We start from the raw sequence: 20,410 nt of genomic DNA on the forward strand, positions 1-20,410 counted from the left end.
GTAGGTGTGAGTGTGTAACTGTGTGTCTGTGTTCAAGATTTCTGATTTCAAGTTCTTGTCCATGGTTCTTGTTGCATCATGTGTTCAAGTGTTGTTGTTGCTGCTGTTTGCTAAGCCTAGTATTGGGGCATGGATCCCTAACTTGCAGGTATAATGGACATTGATGGAGAGGCAGGGGAAGCACATGGGGCTGAGTTACCGCCACTGCCACCATTGAGGGGTAGCTCAAATGATGTTGGATCGATGGAAGTATGGGAAATATTGTGATCCAAATAACAAGAACAAGGTGAAGTGTGACTTTTGTGGCCATATTAGCACCGGAGGCATTTACCGCTTCAAGCAACACATAGAAAATACGGATCCAAATGTGAGAGGATGCAAGAAAGCTACTCCGGAAGCTAAAGAAGATTGCAAGAAAGCTTTTTAGCGCGTTGGAGAGACCAAGTCAAAGAAGAGGCAGCATGAACAAGATCTTAAGAGATGATGTGCATGTCTCAAGTGCAAGTGCATTAGATAATGTAGTAACCGTTGGGAGCTCAAGCTCAGATCCGCACAAGCTAGGCCCCATGGACAAGTATGTGAGACCTACTGATGGCAAATCAAGCAAGGAGGAAGCTTTGAGGCAACTAAGTACGAATGAGGCTCTTTTTAAGGAGAGAAGTCATGATGTTGCACAATATGTTGCTAGATGGGTGTATACACATGGTAAAATCTGAATCTCACACATGCTTGTATGTTGCAATTCCATTCAATGCTTGCTGTTTTTTTTTTTACAATTTTACTTGCTTGCTGTTTTTGTAGTTGCTTGCTGTTTTTTCCTTGTGTTTGTGCAGGAATACCATTCGATGCTCTTGACAATGATGAGTTTAAGCAAATGTGTGAGGCCATTGGAAAGTTTGGTCCCGGGTATGAGCCCCCTAGTCAACATGATCTTCGTGAGAAGTTGTTGAGTGAGGAGTATGCAAGAACCAAGTCTTTGCTAGATGAACTGAAGGCCAAAAGATCAAGCTTGGATGCACCATCATGACCGATGCATGGACGGACATCAAGAGGAGGAGCATCATGAATGTGTGCATGCATTGTAGTGGTGGAACTTCTTTCCTCAAGTCAAAGGAGACTTCGGATGTGTCACATACCGCGAAAGTCATATTTGAACTAGTAGACAAGACAATTGAGGAGGTTAGGGCTGAACATGCGATGCAAGTTTGTACGGATAATGCTTCCAATAACATGGGAGCCAAGAAGATGTTGCTTGAGAAGAGGCCAAAAATATTTTGGAGCTCTTGTGCAACTCACACCATCAACTTGATGCTCCAAGGAATTGGCAACATCAAAAGGTTCAAGAACATAGTTGATCAAGCAAAGAATGTCACTATCTTCATCTATGCGCATCACAAGACATTGGCATACATGAGGAAATGCACAAAGAGGAGAGATATCATAAGGCCGGGGGTGACTAGATTTGCTTCCAATTTCCTGACTTTACAAAGCTTGGCAGAAAAGAGAGATGCTCTAAGGGCTATGGTGGTTGATAGAGCATGGGAGGAGATGCCAATTGTGAAGTCCAAGAAGGAAAAAGATACAACGACCACCTCGATGGATGCCAACTTTTGGAAAGGAGTAACACTTTGCTTGAAGGTGTTTGAGCCATTGGTGATCCTTCTTCGTTTGGTTGATGGGGATGTTAAGCCATCCATGGCTTGGCTTTATGGAGAGATGTTGAAGGCAAAGATCAAGATCAAGAAGGCATTTGGCAATGTTGAGAAGAACTACAAAGAGACTATAACCATCATTGACAAGAAGTTGAAAGGAAGGCTTGATACATCATTGCACAAGACCGCATATCTCTTGAATCCATACTACGTGTATGCTAACAAAGAAATATTTGATGATCCAAGCATGACAGTAGCATTCATGGAATGCACGGAGCAATACTTTGGAGATGATACCGAGGATCTTCATATCGTGGTCAATGTGGAGGAAGGGAAGTATGAAAGTATGGAAGGACCTTTCAAGAAGAAGCTTGCAACTTCATGTCAAAGGAGGACTACAATCCTGGTAAGCTGCTGCTGGCTGGCTGCTGATGCTGTTGTTACTTGCTTGCTGTTTTTTAAAGTTTAATTGTTCATTTGTTCTATTTCTCAGTTGGATGGTGGAAGCTCTATGGAACTGAGGTTCCTTTGTTGCAAAAGATGGCTATCAGGATCTTATCATTGACATCTAGCTCTTCCGGTTGTGAAAGAAATTGGAGCGTCTATGAAATGGTAAACTACTTAATAACCCACCTTACTTTCTCAATTTGCATTCTTCATACTTCATACTATTTCTTTTACTTGTAGATTCACACCAAGAGAAGAAATAGACTAACAACGGATCGCCTCAACAACATGGTCTACATAAATTTCAATACAAGGATGATGTCCAAGAGGCAAAGATTGAAGGATAAGAAGAAAGTAGATTCTCTTCTAAGCACATATGCTTCCGAAGCTCTTTGAAGGAGGAGATGATCATGCATTGGTTGTCTTTAGAGATGAGGAGGATGGAGATCATAGTGTGCATCCTGCTACGGGGGTACCTTATGATGTTATTGGAGAAGCAATGGGTGCACAAGAGCAACTCCAACCTCGTAGAAGTGCAAGAGTGAGAGATCTTGAGGAAGAAGAGTTTGAGTCCGAGGAAGAGGAGATGGTTGATGATGACATTGAGTATGAGGATGATAATGACTATTGAGCATAGAGAGATGATGGCATAATGCTACCTATCTTTCAAGTTTCGGTCATCATTATTCATTCATGTCATGTGTGTTTTTTGTTTTGGAACTTTGAACCTTTTATGTCTTGTAATGTTGTGTGAGACTATGGCTTGTTAAGTACTTAAGTTGTTATGTTATGTAATATGTTGTGTGGGTCTTATAATTCACATTTGCAAAGCTAGTTATTTCAGTATTTGGCTATTTGCTAATTTGCTTGCTAATATTTATGTTCTATCTGCATGTAGCTCTTGGAGAAAGGACTTGGAGATCAACAAAAAGGAGCAAAACTGGCACATATCAAGGTATTAATCCACATTACTTCTTCCTTGATTACATGCTTAGGATTTATGATAGAAAAACATACAGAATTTAGGATTATATGTGCCAGAAAATATTCATTTTGAGTTGTCCGTACAGTGTCCGTACAAACGCTTAAGCACCGCTTAATCGCGCTTGTGTGAGTTCCTCTAATCGGGGCCTCACCGACCGCTTAACGCTTACCGCTTTTTGGAACCATGCACCTATATACTTGTTGTTATATATTGATGATATGTTAATTGCTGCCAAGAGCATGAAAGTAATCACTACTTTGAAGGCACAACTAAGTAGTGAATTTGAGATGAAGGATCTTGGTGCTGCTAAGAAAATCCTAGGTATGAAAATTAAAAAGGACAGAAGATCTAGGTTGCTATTTCTTAGTCAGCAAAGTTACATTGAGAAAATTCTTCATCGTTTTAATATGCATGATGCAAAGTGTGTTAGTACTCATATTTCTTCTCATTTCAAGTTGTCAGTATTGCAATGTCCTACTTCTAATGAAGATATTGAGTACATGTCACGAGTTTCATATTCTAGTGTTGTTGGTTCCTTGATGTATGTCATGGTTTGTTCACGTCCTGTTTTATCATATGCTATGAGTTTGGTCAGTCGTTACATGACTAATCCCGGTAAAAAACATTGGAAAGCTGTTCAGTGAATTTTGTACCTTCGTGGCACATCCAATGCTTGCTTAAAGTTTGGCAAGACTGATGAGGGACTCGCTGGCTTTGTGGATTCAGATTTTGCTGCCGACTTGGATAAGAGGAGATCCCTCACAGGTTATGTGTTCACGGTAAGTGGATGTACTGTGAGCTGGAAGGCAACACTGCAACCAGTTATTGCTCAATCTACAACCGAAGCAGAATATATGGCTATTGCTGAAACTTGCAAAAAATCTGTTTGGTTGAAGGGTTTATATGCTGAGCTTTGTCAAGATGTTTTTGCATTAATCTATTTTGTGATGGTCAAAGTGCTATTTACCTTACTAAGGATCAGATGCTTCATGAGAAAACCAAGCACATTGATGTCAAGTATCATTTTGTTCACGACGTTGTTGCACAAGGTAAATTGAAGGTATGCAACATCAGCACTCATGATAATCCTGCTGATATGGTGGCAAAGCTTGATCCTATTGCTAAGTTTGAGCTATGCTCAAGCATAGTTGGTATAACTGTTTAGCCCCTAGTGGTTGTTGGTGCCAAAAGTGTTTACTTTGTTGATTCAGGAGTTGTTACTGTTCATGGTACAAGGAGGAATTTGCTACAAGGAGGAATTTGTTTCAAGGTGGAGTTTGTTGGATGCAATCCAAATTCCAGTGGCTGGAAGTTCCGGCCCAACTTCCGGCCGAACCTCCGGTTGCTCTCTGTTACTTTTTGAGAAAATACAGAACTTGTTGTGGAACTTCCGGATATTCAAAAGTTACCTGAACTTCCGGCCTCCAACCGAAACTTCCGGTGTGAACCGTTACGGATCTGCTTTACCCTAATACTCCTGCTATGTATACCCCTTGTAACCCGCCGTTTTGGATAGAGTTTGCACGAGTTGCATCCGTAGAACCTCCCTGGCATTGTAAACACTCCTCATATAGTGAGATTTCGCTGGCTGTTGCCCGTGGTTTTTTCCCTCTCGTTATTTGAGAGGGTTTTCCACGTTAAATCCGTGTACCCTTGTGCTGTGATTTTTTATTCCTTTTTCGTTCTTGCTCGTCGCGTTCATAACATTCGAAACGTTAGATCGGTACCAGCTCACAGATCAAATGAGAGGCACCAGAAAACAGGATTTGTTTGCATGGGATCAGCGAGATCGGATGAATGGAAGATGGGTCCATTGAGTCAATACGTCACGGAGGAAGCAAGTGACCTTCGAACATTGCCATAGCCAGGGAGCTTAATTGGGCGGATAAGTTAGTTAATCGTGATAGGCAATTGTTTTTTTTTGGGAATCGTGCGAGATTGCGCGCCTATTTTCATTAAGGAAATAAACGGAAGAGACCGTCAACAAAATACAATCCACTCCATCAAAAACAAACAACAATCAACACACGCACTAATCTCGCAGCAAACCCACTTCTTTCCACCTAGCTACCTCTAAGCGAATGCCATCCAAGATGATGTGGCGAGGCCGATCGATGTTACGAAAGATAAGGCAATTGCGCTCCAGCCAAATCTCGCGAAGAATTAGAAGCACAACCGAGCTAGCCTTCTTGCGAGCCGGCCCACGGATGGAGAGGAAATCCGTCCACCAGCACTTGAGCGTGGCCAAGGGAGAAGGCGTCCAGAAGCCCCAACCAAAAATAGAAAGAGCATCAAACCAAAGGGACCTGGAAAAAGGGCACTGCAACAAATGGTCAATAGTTTCAAGTTCCTGATTGCAAAGGGGGCAAGTTGCATCCTCACTGAGACCCTTTCGCAAGCGGCACTCGCCAGTCCAGCATCGATCCCTCAAGGCCAACCAAGCAAAAACCTTGTGCTTTGAGGGGGCACGCGGCTGCCAGACAAGCTCAGAGGAAATGCAAAAACCTTGTGCTAGGAAATTGTTCGAGACACGGCTACACGATCCACCAAGCGATATAATGTCTTACCTGGTTAATTTTGTAACGTTTGATTTTTTTATTAGAAAATGAAAGCTTTATATCCTCTGCCATCATCAAAGGATGCACACGGCCAAACATGTTTTTTCCCTAACATTGTGCCTAATGTGCCACCCAATATTAGGCTGATCTTTGTGCATCGATTTGCCACCGACAATAAAACTTCTACTTCGTATTGAATTTCATTCGACTATCAAGGATCAAGTTTTCATCTATTAATAAAAAAATCTTTCGTCAAAAAGGCAAAAGTTGTGCGGATCGGCAACAGGGGGTTAGAAAGAAAAAAAAAAGCTGAGGCGAGCGAGTCAAGCGGGATGCATATGTGTCCTTCCTCTCTTGCGCGTTCCTTCCTCTCACCTCTCTTGGTGGCGAGCGAGGCTCGAGGCGTCGGAGATCGCACATCACACTTGTCTCTCTCTCTCTCCTCTCACCCTCTCCTCTCAATCGGGAGCCAGCAGCAGGCCGACGCTCGACGCCCGCCATGGATGTGGAGTACGACGTGATCGTGCTGGGGACGGGGCTCAAGGAGTGCATCCTCAGCGGCCTCCTCTCCGTCGACCGCCTCAAGGTCGGTCACTCGCTCGCCACCTCATTTCCTTCCATGCCCGGTCGGATCCATGTTGGATTGGAGACCTCGATCGCGTCTACAACTGCCCAATTCTTGTTCTTTCATGGATCCAATTCAATTCCTTCGGAGTACAGTATATATTTGAGTCGGTTGGCGCAAGCGGCACTGCCACGGAAATGTTTCAATCGTTTCTTGTAACATCTTCGTGGAGCAGCGTGGTGCCGTTGGTTAATTCTCCTTTGATTTATTTAGTTTTGCCCTAATCATACCACGTGCTTGTCAATGTCGTGATTTTTGTGCGATCTGATTAAATTGTTCTGAATATTGCATTAATTTTAACGGGGAAAAAGTTTTCAGGTAATGTTTAAAAAATGCCTTAATTTTGTGTGTCATCGATCAGGTGCTGCACATGGACAGGAATGACTATTATGGTGGAGACTCCACATCGCTCAATCTCAACCAGGTGACAAATCGTCACTTAATTTGTTTTCTCAATATTTATGAGCAATTGTTTTTTTACTCCATGGACCGATGACAGACAATGCTTTAAGAATTGCTGTCATAACAGTTGCAAACGATAAGCCATCAATTATTTGTCTGTGTCTTGTCATCTAAGGGAACTCTCTGAAACCATTTTGCAAATTGTACTTTCATTCACAGCTCTGGAAAAGGTTCAAGGGAGAAGGCACACCCCCTGCGCATATAGGAGCCAGCAGAGACTACAATGTAGACATGGTCCCAAAGGTCTGTTGACTATGTTCCTATTCCAGTTTTTCTTTTTCTTTTTTGAGGAATATTCCAGTTTTAGCATTTTGGGTAGAGATATCTAGCATGTGCTGGACATTATTTGGGCAATCAGCAAATGCTTAAATGCTTGTTGAAACTCAAGTTACCATTTTAACGTTTACTTTTATGAATAATGATAGATAAATGCCTATACTATATTGCTCTTCTCAGCCTCGAATAACTAATGATGAGTGTGGGTTCGCCTGCTTAATAATGACATGATGCTATTCTGAATAGTTTATGATGGCAAATGGTGCTTTGGTCCGTGTACTCATTCATACTGGGGTCACCAAGTATTTGTCCTTTAAAGCTGTGGATGGAAGCTATGTTTTCAACAAGGGAAAGGTTTCGATCCTCTTTCTCAGGCATGCACACCTCATCATGTAGCCAAGCCATGTCATCTAAAACATTACTGTATCCATTATTTCGGTTGCAGATCCACAAGGTTCCCTCTACTGATATGGAAGCTCTTAAGTCTCCTTTGATGGGTTTGTTTGAGAAGCGAAGAGCAGGGAAATTCTTCCTTTATGTCCAAGATTACAAGGAAAATGACCCAAGTACCCACAAGGGGTTGGACCTTACAAAAATGACCAGTAAAGAACTTATCTCGTGGGTACCCATCTTTACTGCTGCCTGTTATATTATTTCTCATGTTTGAACAGTAGCTAATTTTGATTTTCTTGTGAAATTTATATGTTTAATTCATTTTATTTTATGTGTTACTCTGTTCTTTATATGTTCTGAGGACAAATCTCGATTATCAATGTCAAGAAAAAAACTTCCCTGAAATTTCGAACTTTTGAAAATAACTTCAATTTCAAGTCTGGGTTTCTTGGGTAATATTATAATTAAACCATATTTTTGCCAAAAAAAAATGTTCACATGAATTGTGCTTGCATGAACACATAAAAATAGTTTTATTTGTTAATTTATTATGTGCTGATACTAGACTTTCAGTTAGTTAATTGGTAGCTCTGTTCAACAAAGCTGCAAAAAATTATTTGCCATTTGGGAACAATAGGCTACCCATGTCAGAATGTGCAAATGAATGAATTGGATTAATAATATTTATATATGTTCCATCGAAATAGAGAGAAAAGACAATATAAAGATGTATATACCTCCTTTATCATCGCAATCACCATAGATGTATCACACCTTACTTTGCGTGCCATGCTAAGATGAATAGGAAGATTTTACTCCTTCCACGTCATAAATAAGTGATTTAGGACAAGGGACATGGATACGGTCTTCAAGGTGTCACTTTGACCACTAGATTCTGTCGCAGTATTTGTTAATAATACCTTTACAAAATAATAATAATAATTTAGAGGCAAATGTATCATATGATCAATTTTCCAGTCCAAATATTTAAAACAATACCGTCAGTCAACATTTAACTGAAATTGCATCCAAAACGTCACTCTTTTGTGAACTGGAGGTACCATTTAGGAGTTATAGCTTGATGCATCATTGTTGGTTTATGGGTATTTGATTCCCTTTGCCAATATTTAAAGCGGGTTTTTTAATCTTTTATTCTGATATAATTTTATGTTTTCAGAATCTGAAGTGCTCTTGATTGTGATTCAAATTTGTTGAGATTCCTCTGTTACCGTTTCCATTTTCAGAAAATATGGTTTGGATGATAATACGATAGACTTCATTGGGCATGCAGTCGCTCTTCATAAAGATGATAGCTACTTGTCAGAACCTGCAATTGAAATTGTGAAGAGGATGAAGGTGGGTCTTTCTGACAAAAAAAAAGTGTTCTTTGATATCTTAGATACCTTTGGAAAATAATTTAATGTTGAAATCCAAAATTCATGTTTTCTAGAGTTTGAACGGCTGAAAAGAAACAGCTTAGAAATTGGTCCTGACAGTTAAATTGGCTTCAAAATTCATGCCCATATCAAACCACGCTTTAGCGTATAAAAGGAAAATCATGCTGAGATTGCACAGACAAGGCTAAAAGCAATGGTAGTCAACTCCCTGGTCATGACTGGGAATCACTACTCTGAACATGTGTCAGTAACCTAAGCGGCGTCCTATCTAGCGATTGTTCTTGAAACTCTTGATTGGATTTCTGTACATATGCTGCATGTTTATGCTGAATTGTATAAATTACTGTATGATTTTTTTAACGCAATTAAAAAAATTGACGTAAAAATTACTATATGATGGTGGGGCATCTTTTGTTTTTCTCCTGTTAAATTGCTTGTTACCTAACACTTCTTTCAATGATTGTAGCTTTATGCAGAATCAGTGGCTCGTTTTCAAGGAGGATCACCATATATTTATCCCCTCTATGGTTTAGGGGAGCTGCCACAGGTCAATGCTTTTATATACTTTGTTCATCTGATTTTAGCAATTACAGATATCACAAGCGTGTGATTTTATAATTTCTTTTGTTTGGTACAGGGATTTGCACGGCTTAGTGCTGTCTATGGTGGGACTTACATGTTGAATAAGCCAGAGTGCAAGGTACAATATTGTGCCATAAATAGCAGCATTTCACAGCATTCCTCTGGTGATTTGGGCATGGCGATAGTTACACCAAATAAACTGCTGATGTGTTCCTCTGGTGATTTGGGCATATTATTATATTTATATACTGTCAGAGCCTCTCCTACAGTTTTCGGTCAAAAAAATGCTGATTTGTTGCATAGGGCAGTAGTATCATAGGACATCAAAATCAAAGTGTTCAGATTTTACCTTTCAAAAAAAAAAGTGTTCAGATTTTAAGGTGCGCATGAATTGCAGGACTAATTATGGTTATAGTTAGATCAAGGAGATGGAACTGTCAAAAGCGGAAGATAACATCCTGTGGACACAACACACCAAAGTTCTAGTCGATTACAACATTTATACATAGATGATAGTATAGTTGATTAACGATGGCACAGTAGAACTTCCACATGATTCTCTATAAACATCATGTTACAGCAGTGAAGCACCACAATTCATTTTTATGTCATACATTCTCATTTCAATGGTAAATATGTGATTATCTGAACAAACATTTTGTTTATTCAGGTCGAATTTGATGATGAAGGGAAAGTTTGTGGTGTTACATCAGAAGGGGAGACTGCAAAATGCAGGAAGGTTGTCTGTGATCCATCTTACGTACCTGAGAAGGTAAAAATAAACCTTTCTCTCATGTGAAGTTGTGAAGAAACTGATGCGCTAGGAATGTAGTATTGTCCCCAAGATTATATCTTATCATTGCGACATATTTTTCTTAAGATTGTTCTAATAATGGTAGAAATTGTAAAAAAAAAAAGTAACTACATTAATATCTTACAGTAACGTTTCAAAAAGTGAAAATGTGATGTTGAAGGAAATATTAGAACTAATGATAAATCTTGCTCTATGACAGGTTAAAAAGGTTGGAAAAGTTTTTCGGGCAATCGCTATCATGAGTCATCCAATCCCAAATACTGCTGAATCTCACTCAGTACAAATCATAATACCACAAAAGCAACTAGGCCGCAAATCAGACATGCAAGTATTCCATACATCATCTCACCATTTTTATCCATTACTATTTTGTTTTACATATATATTTTTCTTCTGTAACATGTCGCCTTAATTATTATATTAAGAAATGTTCATATACATACCAGGTATGTTTTCTGTTGTTCATACTCTCACAATGTGGCATCAAAGGGAAAGTTCATTGCATTTGTGTCAGCACAAGCAGAGAGTGACAATCCAGAGGCAGAACTGAAGCCAGGGATTGATCTTCTTGGGCCAGTGGATGAATTATTTATAGACATATACGACAGATCTGAACCAGCTAATGACCCGTCTTCGGACAATTGTTTCATCTCAACAGTAAGTCTTGGAATGTTTTGTTTTCTTTCAAGTTTTAGCAGCAAAAAAGAGCAGTGTCTTAACAAAAAAAAATTATCTTAACTTAATTTATTTCAGAGTTATGATGCCACGACACACTTTGAGTCCACTGTGATGGATGTTCTTTCCCTGTATACGAAGATCACCGGGAAGGTACATTTTTCTATCCATCCTTCAATCTCTGCACTGGAGTAGTGTTGCATTTTGCTATGTCTTTATTGTATTACATTACATGTGGCTTGTCTTAAATTTTATCTTACAGTCCACCACCATCAGTACAACCAGGAGATGTTAGACCCTACAAATAAATTTTATTTGTGTTACTTGCTTTAGTGCTATCTATCTCACACTCCAGATGGGAAAATCATTCTAAACTATTCCAGCACAAATAAGAAACAAGGATTTATATTTCTTGCAAGTAAGGAAATAAGGATTTTAAACCTACGAATATAATGTAATACTCCCTCCGTCCAATAAAAGATGTCTCAAGTTTGTTAAAATTTGGATGTATCTAGACATGACATTCAAATTTAGTCAAAGTTGAGACATCCTTTGTTGGACAGAGGAATATAATGTTTCAAAATAGGTGGCTTGCTGGCCTGTAACCTCCAAACTATATGCAAGGTGTATAAAATTTACAAATTGAACAATATTGTATTTGTGTTTGGCGTTAGAATAAATAAAAAATTTGGGAGAAGATATCTGTTGGCCGGGCTTATGGCAGATCTAAAGAATCTCTGATAGTGAAAGGGGTTCAAAATGACGTTTTACATTTATTTTATCTCTTATGATCTTATATCTCCAGTTGCTTATTCTAATCCATATGCCATTTTGTCAGACGGTTGATCTCAGCGTGGATCTAAGTGCTGCAAGTGCGGCCGAAGATGATTTTTGAGCTCCAATATTAATGGGGCTGCTATATATATGGTGCATTTCGGAGATTTATGCTTTGTTTTGCAGTTCTTATTAGGTTTTATCTTTGCGCTCCTTCCTTTAAACTGTGACAGCTGAGCTTTAATCGATAAGGTTGTATAATGTATATTCAAGTTCCTAACAATTTTATTCGGAGGTTGATAAAGCAGTCCAGGAATTCAAAAATAAAAACATAGAACTTCACTACAGGCGCGACAAATTTGCAGCTCATTTTCTTTCAGTTTTTTTTCTTTCTTTTTTGCCTGCACTTTGTAAACTGGTACTGTGGCAGAGACGAAAGCGGGGGAGCACGGGCAGCAGGGGGGATCAACGGCGAGATGTCCTGCCACATATAAATTCTTAATAAAATAGCAAGTTTTTTTTTCTAATTAACAAGGCACTTCCTTCGTTTCTAAATATAACAAGTCAAAGATTTGTTCTACGTTGAATTTCTTAATGTTAGTTCTAAGTCAAAATTTCGTACATAAATATTCGTTAGCTATCGAGGCAACATCTATGCCTATTTGATTAACAAATCAGGAGAAAAAACACGGAAACAACTGTGTTGCCAAAGCATCGCTATAGCAACAACACAGTCCACCCAAACAATTGTACGGATAGACGCAACGATATACACTCGATGACCCCAGCATCACCTATCAATCAGAGCACCACCGTCACAAAAGGGAGGCCAACACCGCACAGAAGGGCAGGTTGGGCTTCAACTGTGACGGAGCCAATGTCGGTCGACGAATCCGCCACCCTAGTAGACGGTAGATTGCTCAAGCTCGCGACACAAGGTTTTCTGACAAAGACAAGTGTAAGTTTGATGCCTTCCTCCTTCTGTTTCATTTGTATCACAAACGGAGTTGGGTTTTTTTTTTGAGAAACACAAGAGATCTAAGAGATTGACGAAGTCACGCTATTGACGGGTACATCAACTACCACTGAAAGAGTAGCACCGGTTAAATGCTGAAAGAATCCAAGAAAATGTGACACCCACGTGAAGTATAGAACTTGAATCTGGATGGGCTGGTTCCACCACAAGGAATCAGATCACCTAAGCTAGGCTCAGTTCACGGTTTGTTTCTTTTTATTTTATTTTATTTGCAGGATTTTTTTTGCGGGAAGGTTTGTTTCTGTTTATGTTATGCATGAAATAGAAGATTACTTGATTGAAGGTTTTCACGGTCATTGTGCAAATGGGATTCAGGGTTTTTGTGTTGGCAAATTGCCAGTTTTAATTCACTTACAAGAGTGGTATTTCAGATGCCACATATAAATCATCATTGTGTTGTGAATGTTGGAATGCAGGTTCATATGGAGATCCAATTGGCCATGCTAGATTTTTCTGTGGTGTTGGCAGCAATAGATCATATTTGAATGAAATGATAGACTGGTTTGATCCTGATACCTGGTCATTGCTTTGGGTTTCAGAATTTTTTTTGTAACAACTTTTGTGTATCGTGCAGAGTACAAGAACATGAAATGTTATTGGTGTCAGCCAAGGAAGTCTCTGGCTAATGGTTTGAGGCAGACGAGCGGTGATGATGACATGGTTAACATGAGTGCTACCGGTTGGGAGAAATCCCCCCGTCAATCTTGTAAAAAAAAAAAACATGAGTGCTGCTAGTGCAAACAAGAATCTTAGCATCTTTGTTGATCATGTAAATACTCCCTCCTTCCCCAAAAAAACGTCATTTTAGCTTTTTTAATTTTTTTCTCAGATTAAGTGACGCCTTAGGTAAGTGATGGAAAAAACGCTTCGGTTCCGCAACGCATTAAACAAGCCCTGTAACCACCGCTCCAAGCAAGGTTGCTAGAAAACATAGTGCTGGTAATCAAGGTTACTCAGATGAAACAGAGATCATCCCAAAGAATAATAGGGCTGTGGCCATGGCACCCCAAAATTTTTTGCAAAATTTCTCATACCATGTAATATTTGTACATTAATCTAGCAAATTAGCTAACTGTAGCCTCAAATATACTCTTCTAGCCAAAGTTTCTATGGCTAAATTGTGATGTAGTTTTGACAATAAAATTGTATCTTTGTGTAGTATTTGTGATATTGTTAACAATTGATCTAGAAGTGTCAGATGTGGCACCCCAGTGATAACGTCCTAGATCCGCCACTCGCTATGATGGTGAAGGGTCTAATATGGTTGAGGGTGAAACACACGGGAAGGAATGAGAGGACGATCCATACTTGGATTTAGACATAACAGTGACTTTGATCCAGACTTTGATCCAGACGTTGAAGACAATATGTGTTCTGCTAAAGGAAAATTGAACTTAACATCTTCAAAACTCTGCCATTTAGGCGGTTCTTGCAATCAACCCGTTTAGCAATCCTGTGGATGCACTAAATGAGTTGTTTGACACAACAGACGATATGGTACAGGTCCTGAAGATGGAGGTTTGGAATCTTTGAACTAGTAGGATGACCTTCTCTTTTGCTTAACCTGTCACTCCAAACAACATGTAGAAGAAATATCACTAGAGTCTCGCAGAAGTATGGTCCTTTTGAGCTTGTCTTGGATGATCCACCACGGCTACAAAGTGCTAGGCAGGTTTATGTTGTTTGGAAACTCGCTATTTGTTTCTGGCAAATGGATTCTAACTTAAATCACCAAATCTCTGTAATTCTTTGGTTGCAATCATGACTTTTCTCTTCTGTCTGCTAGCAAAATAGCATAAATAATTGCAAAGGGCAAGATCAAGTTCATCAGGTACATAAATTGCGACTTCAAACATAGCAGCATTGGACGACCATGCTACTATGCTTGAAATTTCCATTTATCTGCCTTATCAATCGTATTTTCCTCTATCAATCATTTCAAGCAACATCTAGGACCACTAACACAGGTTCCTTGTAAGAGTTTGATCCTTCACTATACCTGTCTTGGATGATCTACCATGGCTAGTTGATCAACCGAGGTAAGCAAGCAAAGAGCATTTGCTTGAAATGGAATATCTGTTGGTTGCCCTTGATCTTGTTTGGAATCACACTATTGTTACTGAAAAACATGTTATGGACGTATTTCTCTGTCTGATAACGTATGTAATGATTTCCCTTGACTCTATGCATAGTAGGATTGAACTATGTTACTATGCTTAAACTTATCGTTTATTTGTCAGATAAATCTTATCTTGTTGTGGCAATTATTATTCCAAACATGCTCTTCTTTAGCTTGTATTCGATGACCCACCACGGGTAAGTTCATAATCTTGGTTGATCAACCGGGCAACCTAAGAAAGACCTCAATCTTGTCTGGAATCTCGCTATTTGTTTGTGGCAAATTTGTTTAGCGATTATACGAAGCACCTAACGAATTAATTGCCACAACCAAAAATGCGGTAAATGTCTTGGAGATGATGGCTTCGATAATGTTAGTGTTTCATATTTATAGTCATTGTGGTATAAGTCTCAGTATTTTAGGTTCATTATGTTTTAATAGGTGACGATGTTCTGACAGATAAACGATAAGTATAAGTATGTGGTGGCTGTTTCAACAGGTCGGGAGTGCTTTGTGCGATGCAGCAGAGCAAGATGGCCTTTTGCATGGGCAACAAGGTGAGGCGCTACTGGCCCGGCAAGGCGCCGGAGAAGAAGATAGGATGGACAAAAGCATCTTATTGCAAGGTCGTGCAAGTCAAAAACTTTAGCCGGCGTGTGGACACCTTGTTAACAAGGACACTAGATGTAGCGCATCTACTGTAAACATGTTACTACCTCCTTTTGGAGCTCAGTAAAAGAAATGTATTCTGTGCACAGATTCAGAACATGAATCAACCTGGCAAAGTAATCGGAGATACTCCGTAGTTGTTTTTGTATGTTGTAGGGTAACAAGAAGAATAACGCCCATTCTTGCCAACATTTAAAGCTGCTGACGAAAATGCAAGCTACCTTTTCATTGCATACATTGTTAGGGACTCTAAGCTAATGTTTTGCTGAGAGAACTGACATAGTATACAGTTTTCCATACTATGCATAACAATATTACACTGCCTTGACAATCAATCACGGTTGTTGCACAAACATTCCAAAGTGCAATGAGTTCTGCACGGTACTAACTTGACATCAGCTATGACCCCAGATTGCTCAAGCTCGCGACACCAGGTTTGATGCCTCCTCCTATGCAATACTTGGTGCGGGAGATATGCCACTGGGGAGAAATTTCCCGGGCGTTTAAGAGCGGTGCTAACTGAATCTGCTGCATAGTTAACCTGTAAAAGAATAGAACTGCAGTAATTAGTCACTGTGGATATAAGCTTCAGTACATGGGTATTGAAAAACCTACAGGAATATCTTGCACTGAATAACATTCCAAATGACATGAAATTTAACTATCATTCTCGAAAAGAGAAAAAAAATCATTCTCTAAAAAAATTTAACTGTCAGTCATGTAACTGAAAGATGTGTGCTTTCAGCATCTTACCTTTTTTTTTCCTCAAAACCGCACCTAAGTGCCTGTCATTTTCATTACAAGGAAATGCAAAGAAGGCAAAAAGGTTTTACATGCGACGCAAACAGAAAGAGGGGGAAACAAGAAAACGGAAGGAAAGAAAGAACAAAGGAGCAAACTACAGAATCCAAAACTGATAAACTGCACAACTATCCCAATGAAGCTCCAGGGGCCGTGTATGTGTGTGTGATGATCCAAGCCTCTTTTCTCCAGTTTGCCACGGCAGGCCAAGCAAAAGCTTTACATTTCGCGAGTGCCCAGCCGTCCCAGATTGCACGTCAGATTTCGCATAGCATTTCCCGGAGTTGGAGAGGGTCCAGATAAATTGATCCTCCACTCCATCCCCTAACAACTGGCTACCAATCATTGTTTGTTGATTAGCGCACTGAAGACGGCATGACCCAATGCGAGGACCAACAGCAGCAAGCACCATTGGGGCGATCTCAGCGATGTACTGGCCCCACCACTGGTCCATCCAGAATCGAGCAGGACACCATCCCCAACAATTACTGAAGAAGCGGCATGAGTCAAGCAGAGGCCACCTTGTGATTGACATGGATGGGGAAATGCGACCATGGCTTGGAAGGATCAGCCTTCTTGAGCCAGGGCCAGCATGCCCTGAGCGCCCAGCCCATCTTTCTTAGCTCCCTGATACTGAGCCCACCAAAGTCGATGGGTCAGCAGACATTCTGCTAGGCGACGAAACAGTTGCCGCCGTTGGCCTCGCAGCGACCACTCCAGTATGACTACCAAATGTTGAAACAGTACCATCTAGCACTATATTCTTGAGCAATAACTAATTCATGGGCATGAAAGAGTGACTAGCAACATTTCATCTTCATAGCATTGAAACAACTTTATAATGTTGAATAACTTTAGATAAGATTCATCTAAAGCATTAACATGTAGCATAGCTGACCAAAATACCAACTGTCATCAGATCTTAACACGCCAGCATATAGCAAAACAAGTTAGTGCTTGTGCAAAGTCATGGGTAGAAGCTAAACTCTAGTTACTTGGTTAGTTAGCACCACTCATGATTCTAAAATTTATAAACTAACAGATGAAACTGGTCATTTTTCGAATTAACAGATGCCCAATTTGTTTCCCATGTACCATTTTATACACAACTGAAACTGGTAAATTTTGGAATCAACCAATGGCGACATATCCAGTGAATGTTAGTACTAATCTTGTCATAATTAAGTTGTGGATCTAGAAGAATCTAATTGGCTGTTAGTAGATGGAGCTAGAAGTATCCAGGGTACATAGGAGTCTTACTAGAAGTAAGAGTAGTAGTGTTCATGTCAGTTTTGAATAGGTCAAGGAGCAGTTTCTAGTAGTTTCTAGCTGTTACAGGCTGTGAACAGTAACCGACCTAGAAAGCCTATATAAGGATGTATCCCCCTTGCCCCTTGTAAGAAAGCTAAGCTTGAGCTGCATTGAGAAGAATATATGTAGCTTCATATCTTGTGTGTTTGTGTGTGAGATACTAACATACCAAAGAGAAAGAGAGGAAGGTGAGTGTTAAGCTCATCTTTTAGAAGCTGAGAGCCCCCCTAGCTACAGTGAAAACCTTCATTCAGTGCAAACTTGCAAACTATAAACGTAGGCTATTGGATAAAAACGCACGGCTCAGATCAAAGTTGAAAATCCCACTAGCTACTTAAACCAACTTTTGCACATAACCCCCTACCATTGAGTTTTTTTTTATGCTAGCAGAGTTTGCAAGTTTGCACTGAATTAGAGTTCACTGGATATGTCGCCTCAACCAATTATGTCGAAGTTAAAACAGCAGGCTCAAAAGTGTTTCAGGGAGCAACTGAACAAGGACTGTATCAACTATGCTAGCATCGTGCAAAACAATTTATACAATTCCACATAAATATTGATGTGCAAGAGATAGAAGATTAATAGAAAAGGTCTATTTTTTGTCACTAATTATTATCACCGTTTATTGCATCCTAATTTGAATACCATTTGATTTTCACCCTCAACTCTCAATACATATGCATTCTACTCACTGGCCAAATCTAAAGGTGGTCAAGGTGGCATGAACGCTAAGGAGATGGTGACGTAGGTGTGTAAGGGCTGTGGGGAATGGGTGATGGGCAACAGAGGAGGAAAGTCATGGTGTGCCAAGGCATTTTCTCCGTCCGCAGCCATGGATGCCATCGTTGGTGATTTGGCCTTCGCAGCGGTGATATGGAAGCAGGTGTCAGCGAACTTCTTAAGACTTACGGTGGGCGGCAAGCTGCCGTCCAAGCCAGCACACAATAGGATGCTATATATGCTGACCAGGACACAATAGGATGACATGTCATAAAAACCACAAATGAACCGGCATTGGTGCCTAATTTGAATGGTTTTAATAGTTAAGGATGGAAACTAAATGGTATTTTAAGTATGGTGGAAACTAAACCATGACAATATTTAAAGGATCAGAACTAGACTTTTCCAAGAACAGATGAAGTAATCTTCAGCATTTTCAAAAGTATTAACAATTCAAACAAGAACATGGGTATTTTTAACCTCAAAAGAAACACCACGGAATATTGTCAAGTCTTGTGGTGTTTTGGTTACGGAAAAAACTTTGAATATTATCTTCTTATTTCAACAGAAATAACACAATTTTTCTATTTTTAAAACATGTCACGCAATAATCTCCTAATATATCCTTGGCTTGGCCCAGCAAATCTTTAGATTCTTTTAAAGCCAAGTATAGAAGTTGACCCTTAAGTGGGCCACATCACCACGCGTAGAGTTAATTTCACCAAATTCCATGCGGTATACAAAACATGACAAAACTAAAATTTGAAGAAACAGTTTCACAAAAATCCACACATGAGGACATAATGTATTAGAAATCTCCCAATTTTAAATGTTTATGTTAGTCCCACTAGTACAATCAACCTGTTAGTGTCTTGGTGCTCTCATCCAGGGCAGAACAGACAGGCACACTGCCGCCAGTAGACTAGAATTCTCCATGAATGTATCGAAGAGAGCAATGAGACGCTGACAGGGCCTTATTAGTCAGACTGGTGGCAAAATTTATATGTGGAGTTTCGTGATACATTGTCAAATTATTTCTTAAATATGAAGTTTCGTGATAGTACGTACAAGTGGAGTTTTGCGATAGTTTGCATAGCAAATGTGAAGTTCTGTGAAATTTACTCCCACAACTATATGATGCACAAGACTATGGGAGCTACACTTGAAACTACCTTTTTTGTGAGGGATTGGAGACTAACTACCCCCGTGGAGGAAGTTAATTAACTAAAGATACAGTTAAGTAGCCATGTGTATATGGTATACCCAACTTTGTGGTTAAATTATAAATATTCTGGCAGCAAAGCGCATGACTAATCATAATAAATCTTGAAACCCAAATAAAAAAAACACCCTGCTGACGGCAACCACGAAACAACTAGTAATCACTGTAGAAAACCTCTTATATCTTATCCTACAAAATATCAAGCCAAGTAAGTAATGATAAATCAATCAATCAGGTGACTGCAGCTGTAAATCTCAATAGGGAAACTACTGCTGCCAACATGTCATTAGAAAGTCTCAGGTTCTTCTACCCTATCAGCCCTAAATTGAGGAACCAACTAATGATAATTATAATTCAGGTCTCTTTTGTTTCTATTTTTTCCAAAAAAAAATTGCTTACAGAAGATGCAGCCGCGTTCATCAGCAACTGCGCCATCGGGAGTATACAGAACCTGAAACACGGGAGTGGGCCAAGAATCAGTACACGAGGGGACTTAAAACATTGGGGGGCAAGTTTGAGAACTCAAAAAAAAAAGGCCGGCGTAGTTGAAAGGCGAGAGAGTACTAACGTTCCCCTGCCACCGGAGAGGGCGTCGACGCCGGGGTCCGTCCACTCATCGAAGCTGCGGTGGAGAAGAAGAGCAAACGAGCGGGTGAGCCAATGTCCACGCGAGCAGAACCAGGCCAGAGAGGAAGAAAGGGTCGGGAGTCGGCGTGCTCGTACATCCATCCGTAGCGGCGGTCGAAGACGAGGCGGCGCTGGCGGCGGCGGAAGTCAGGAGGCGGCGGAGCGGAGGGGGAAGGCTCTGCCGCCGCCATGCCCGTCGATGCGGACAAAGTTGCGGTGGCCTAATGGCTTTTAGCCCTCCGTAGAGACTACAGGATTGTATAAA

General features: G+C 40.1%; 3 protein-coding genes across 4 annotated transcripts; 2 read left to right on the plus strand and 1 right to left on the minus strand.

The window, feature by feature from the left end:
* The first annotated feature begins 1,023 nt into the window (after positions 1 to 1,023).
* Positions 1,024 to 2,730, plus strand: LOC104582270. The gene is made up of 4 exons (XM_024458366.1): positions 1,024 to 1,825; positions 2,146 to 2,264; positions 2,340 to 2,428; positions 2,529 to 2,730. The coding sequence occupies exons 1-4, from the start codon at positions 1,024 to 1,026 to the stop codon at positions 2,728 to 2,730; spliced, it is 1,212 nt and encodes a 403-aa protein (XP_024314134.1).
* A 3,228-nt stretch (positions 2,731 to 5,958) lies between these two features.
* On the plus strand, positions 5,959 to 11,985 carry LOC100834130 (guanosine nucleotide diphosphate dissociation inhibitor 2). Its single transcript, XM_003557266.4, has 13 exons — positions 5,959 to 6,228; positions 6,629 to 6,691; positions 6,889 to 6,972; positions 7,252 to 7,359; positions 7,451 to 7,623; positions 8,643 to 8,754; positions 9,262 to 9,342; positions 9,433 to 9,495; positions 10,048 to 10,149; positions 10,391 to 10,515; positions 10,638 to 10,848; positions 10,945 to 11,019; positions 11,705 to 11,985. The coding sequence occupies exons 1-13, from the start codon at positions 6,142 to 6,144 to the stop codon at positions 11,759 to 11,761; spliced, it is 1,341 nt and encodes a 446-aa protein (XP_003557314.1). The 5' UTR covers positions 5,959 to 6,141; the 3' UTR covers positions 11,762 to 11,985.
* A 3,567-nt stretch (positions 11,986 to 15,552) lies between these two features.
* On the minus strand, positions 15,553 to 20,375 carry LOC100834430. 2 transcript variants are annotated; one of them, XM_003557267.4, is made up of 4 exons: positions 20,242 to 20,375; positions 20,087 to 20,140; positions 19,918 to 19,969; positions 15,553 to 16,005 (listed from the first exon to the last, which is right to left on the minus strand). In XM_003557267.4, the coding sequence occupies exons 1-4, from the start codon at positions 20,334 to 20,336 to the stop codon at positions 15,796 to 15,798; spliced, it is 411 nt and encodes a 136-aa protein (XP_003557315.1). In that variant the 5' UTR covers positions 20,337 to 20,375; the 3' UTR covers positions 15,553 to 15,795. The 2 variants fall into 2 exon arrangements, with proteins under 2 accessions (XP_003557315.1, XP_010228185.1); XM_010229883.3 differs by having other exon boundaries at positions 20,087 to 20,352.
* Between the last annotated feature and the right edge of the window lie 35 nt (positions 20,376 to 20,410).

This window comes from Brachypodium distachyon, chromosome 1 (genome assembly GCF_000005505.3).
Source record: "Brachypodium distachyon strain Bd21 chromosome 1, Brachypodium_distachyon_v3.0, whole genome shotgun sequence".
Lineage (NCBI taxonomy): Eukaryota > Viridiplantae > Streptophyta > Magnoliopsida > Poales > Poaceae > Brachypodium > Brachypodium distachyon.

Bases quoted from the DNA above. Each gene is read 5' to 3' on its own strand.
- LOC100834130 (XM_003557266.4), top strand. From the start codon at position 6,142: ATGGATGTGGAGTACGACGTGATCGTGCTGGGGACGGGGCTCAAGGAG. The intron at 6,229-6,628 runs GTCGGTCACTCG...GTCATCGATCAG, and splicing joins TCTCCGTCGACCGCCTCAAG to GTGCTGCACATGGACAGGAA. The intron at 11,020-11,704 runs GTACATTTTTCT...CCATTTTGTCAG, and splicing joins ATACGAAGATCACCGGGAAG to ACGGTTGATCTCAGCGTGGA.
- LOC100834430 (XM_010229883.3), bottom strand. From the start codon at position 20,247: ATGGATGTACGAGCACGCCGACTCCCGACCCTTTCTTCCTCTCTGGCC. The intron at 19,970-20,086 runs GTTAGTACTCTC...CCCGTGTTTCAG, and splicing joins CTCTCCGGTGGCAGGGGAAC to GTTCTGTATACTCCCGATGG. The intron at 16,006-19,917 runs GTAAGCAATTTT...ATTCTTTTACAG, and splicing joins TGAACGCGGCTGCATCTTCT to GTTAACTATGCAGCAGATTC.
- LOC104582270 (XM_024458366.1), top strand. From the start codon at position 1,024: ATGACCGATGCATGGACGGACATCAAGAGGAGGAGCATCATGAATGTG. The intron at 2,265-2,339 runs GTAAACTACTTA...TTTTACTTGTAG, and splicing joins ATTGGAGCGTCTATGAAATG to ATTCACACCAAGAGAAGAAA. The intron at 2,429-2,528 runs GCAAAGATTGAA...GGTTGTCTTTAG, and splicing joins ACAAGGATGATGTCCAAGAG to AGATGAGGAGGATGGAGATC.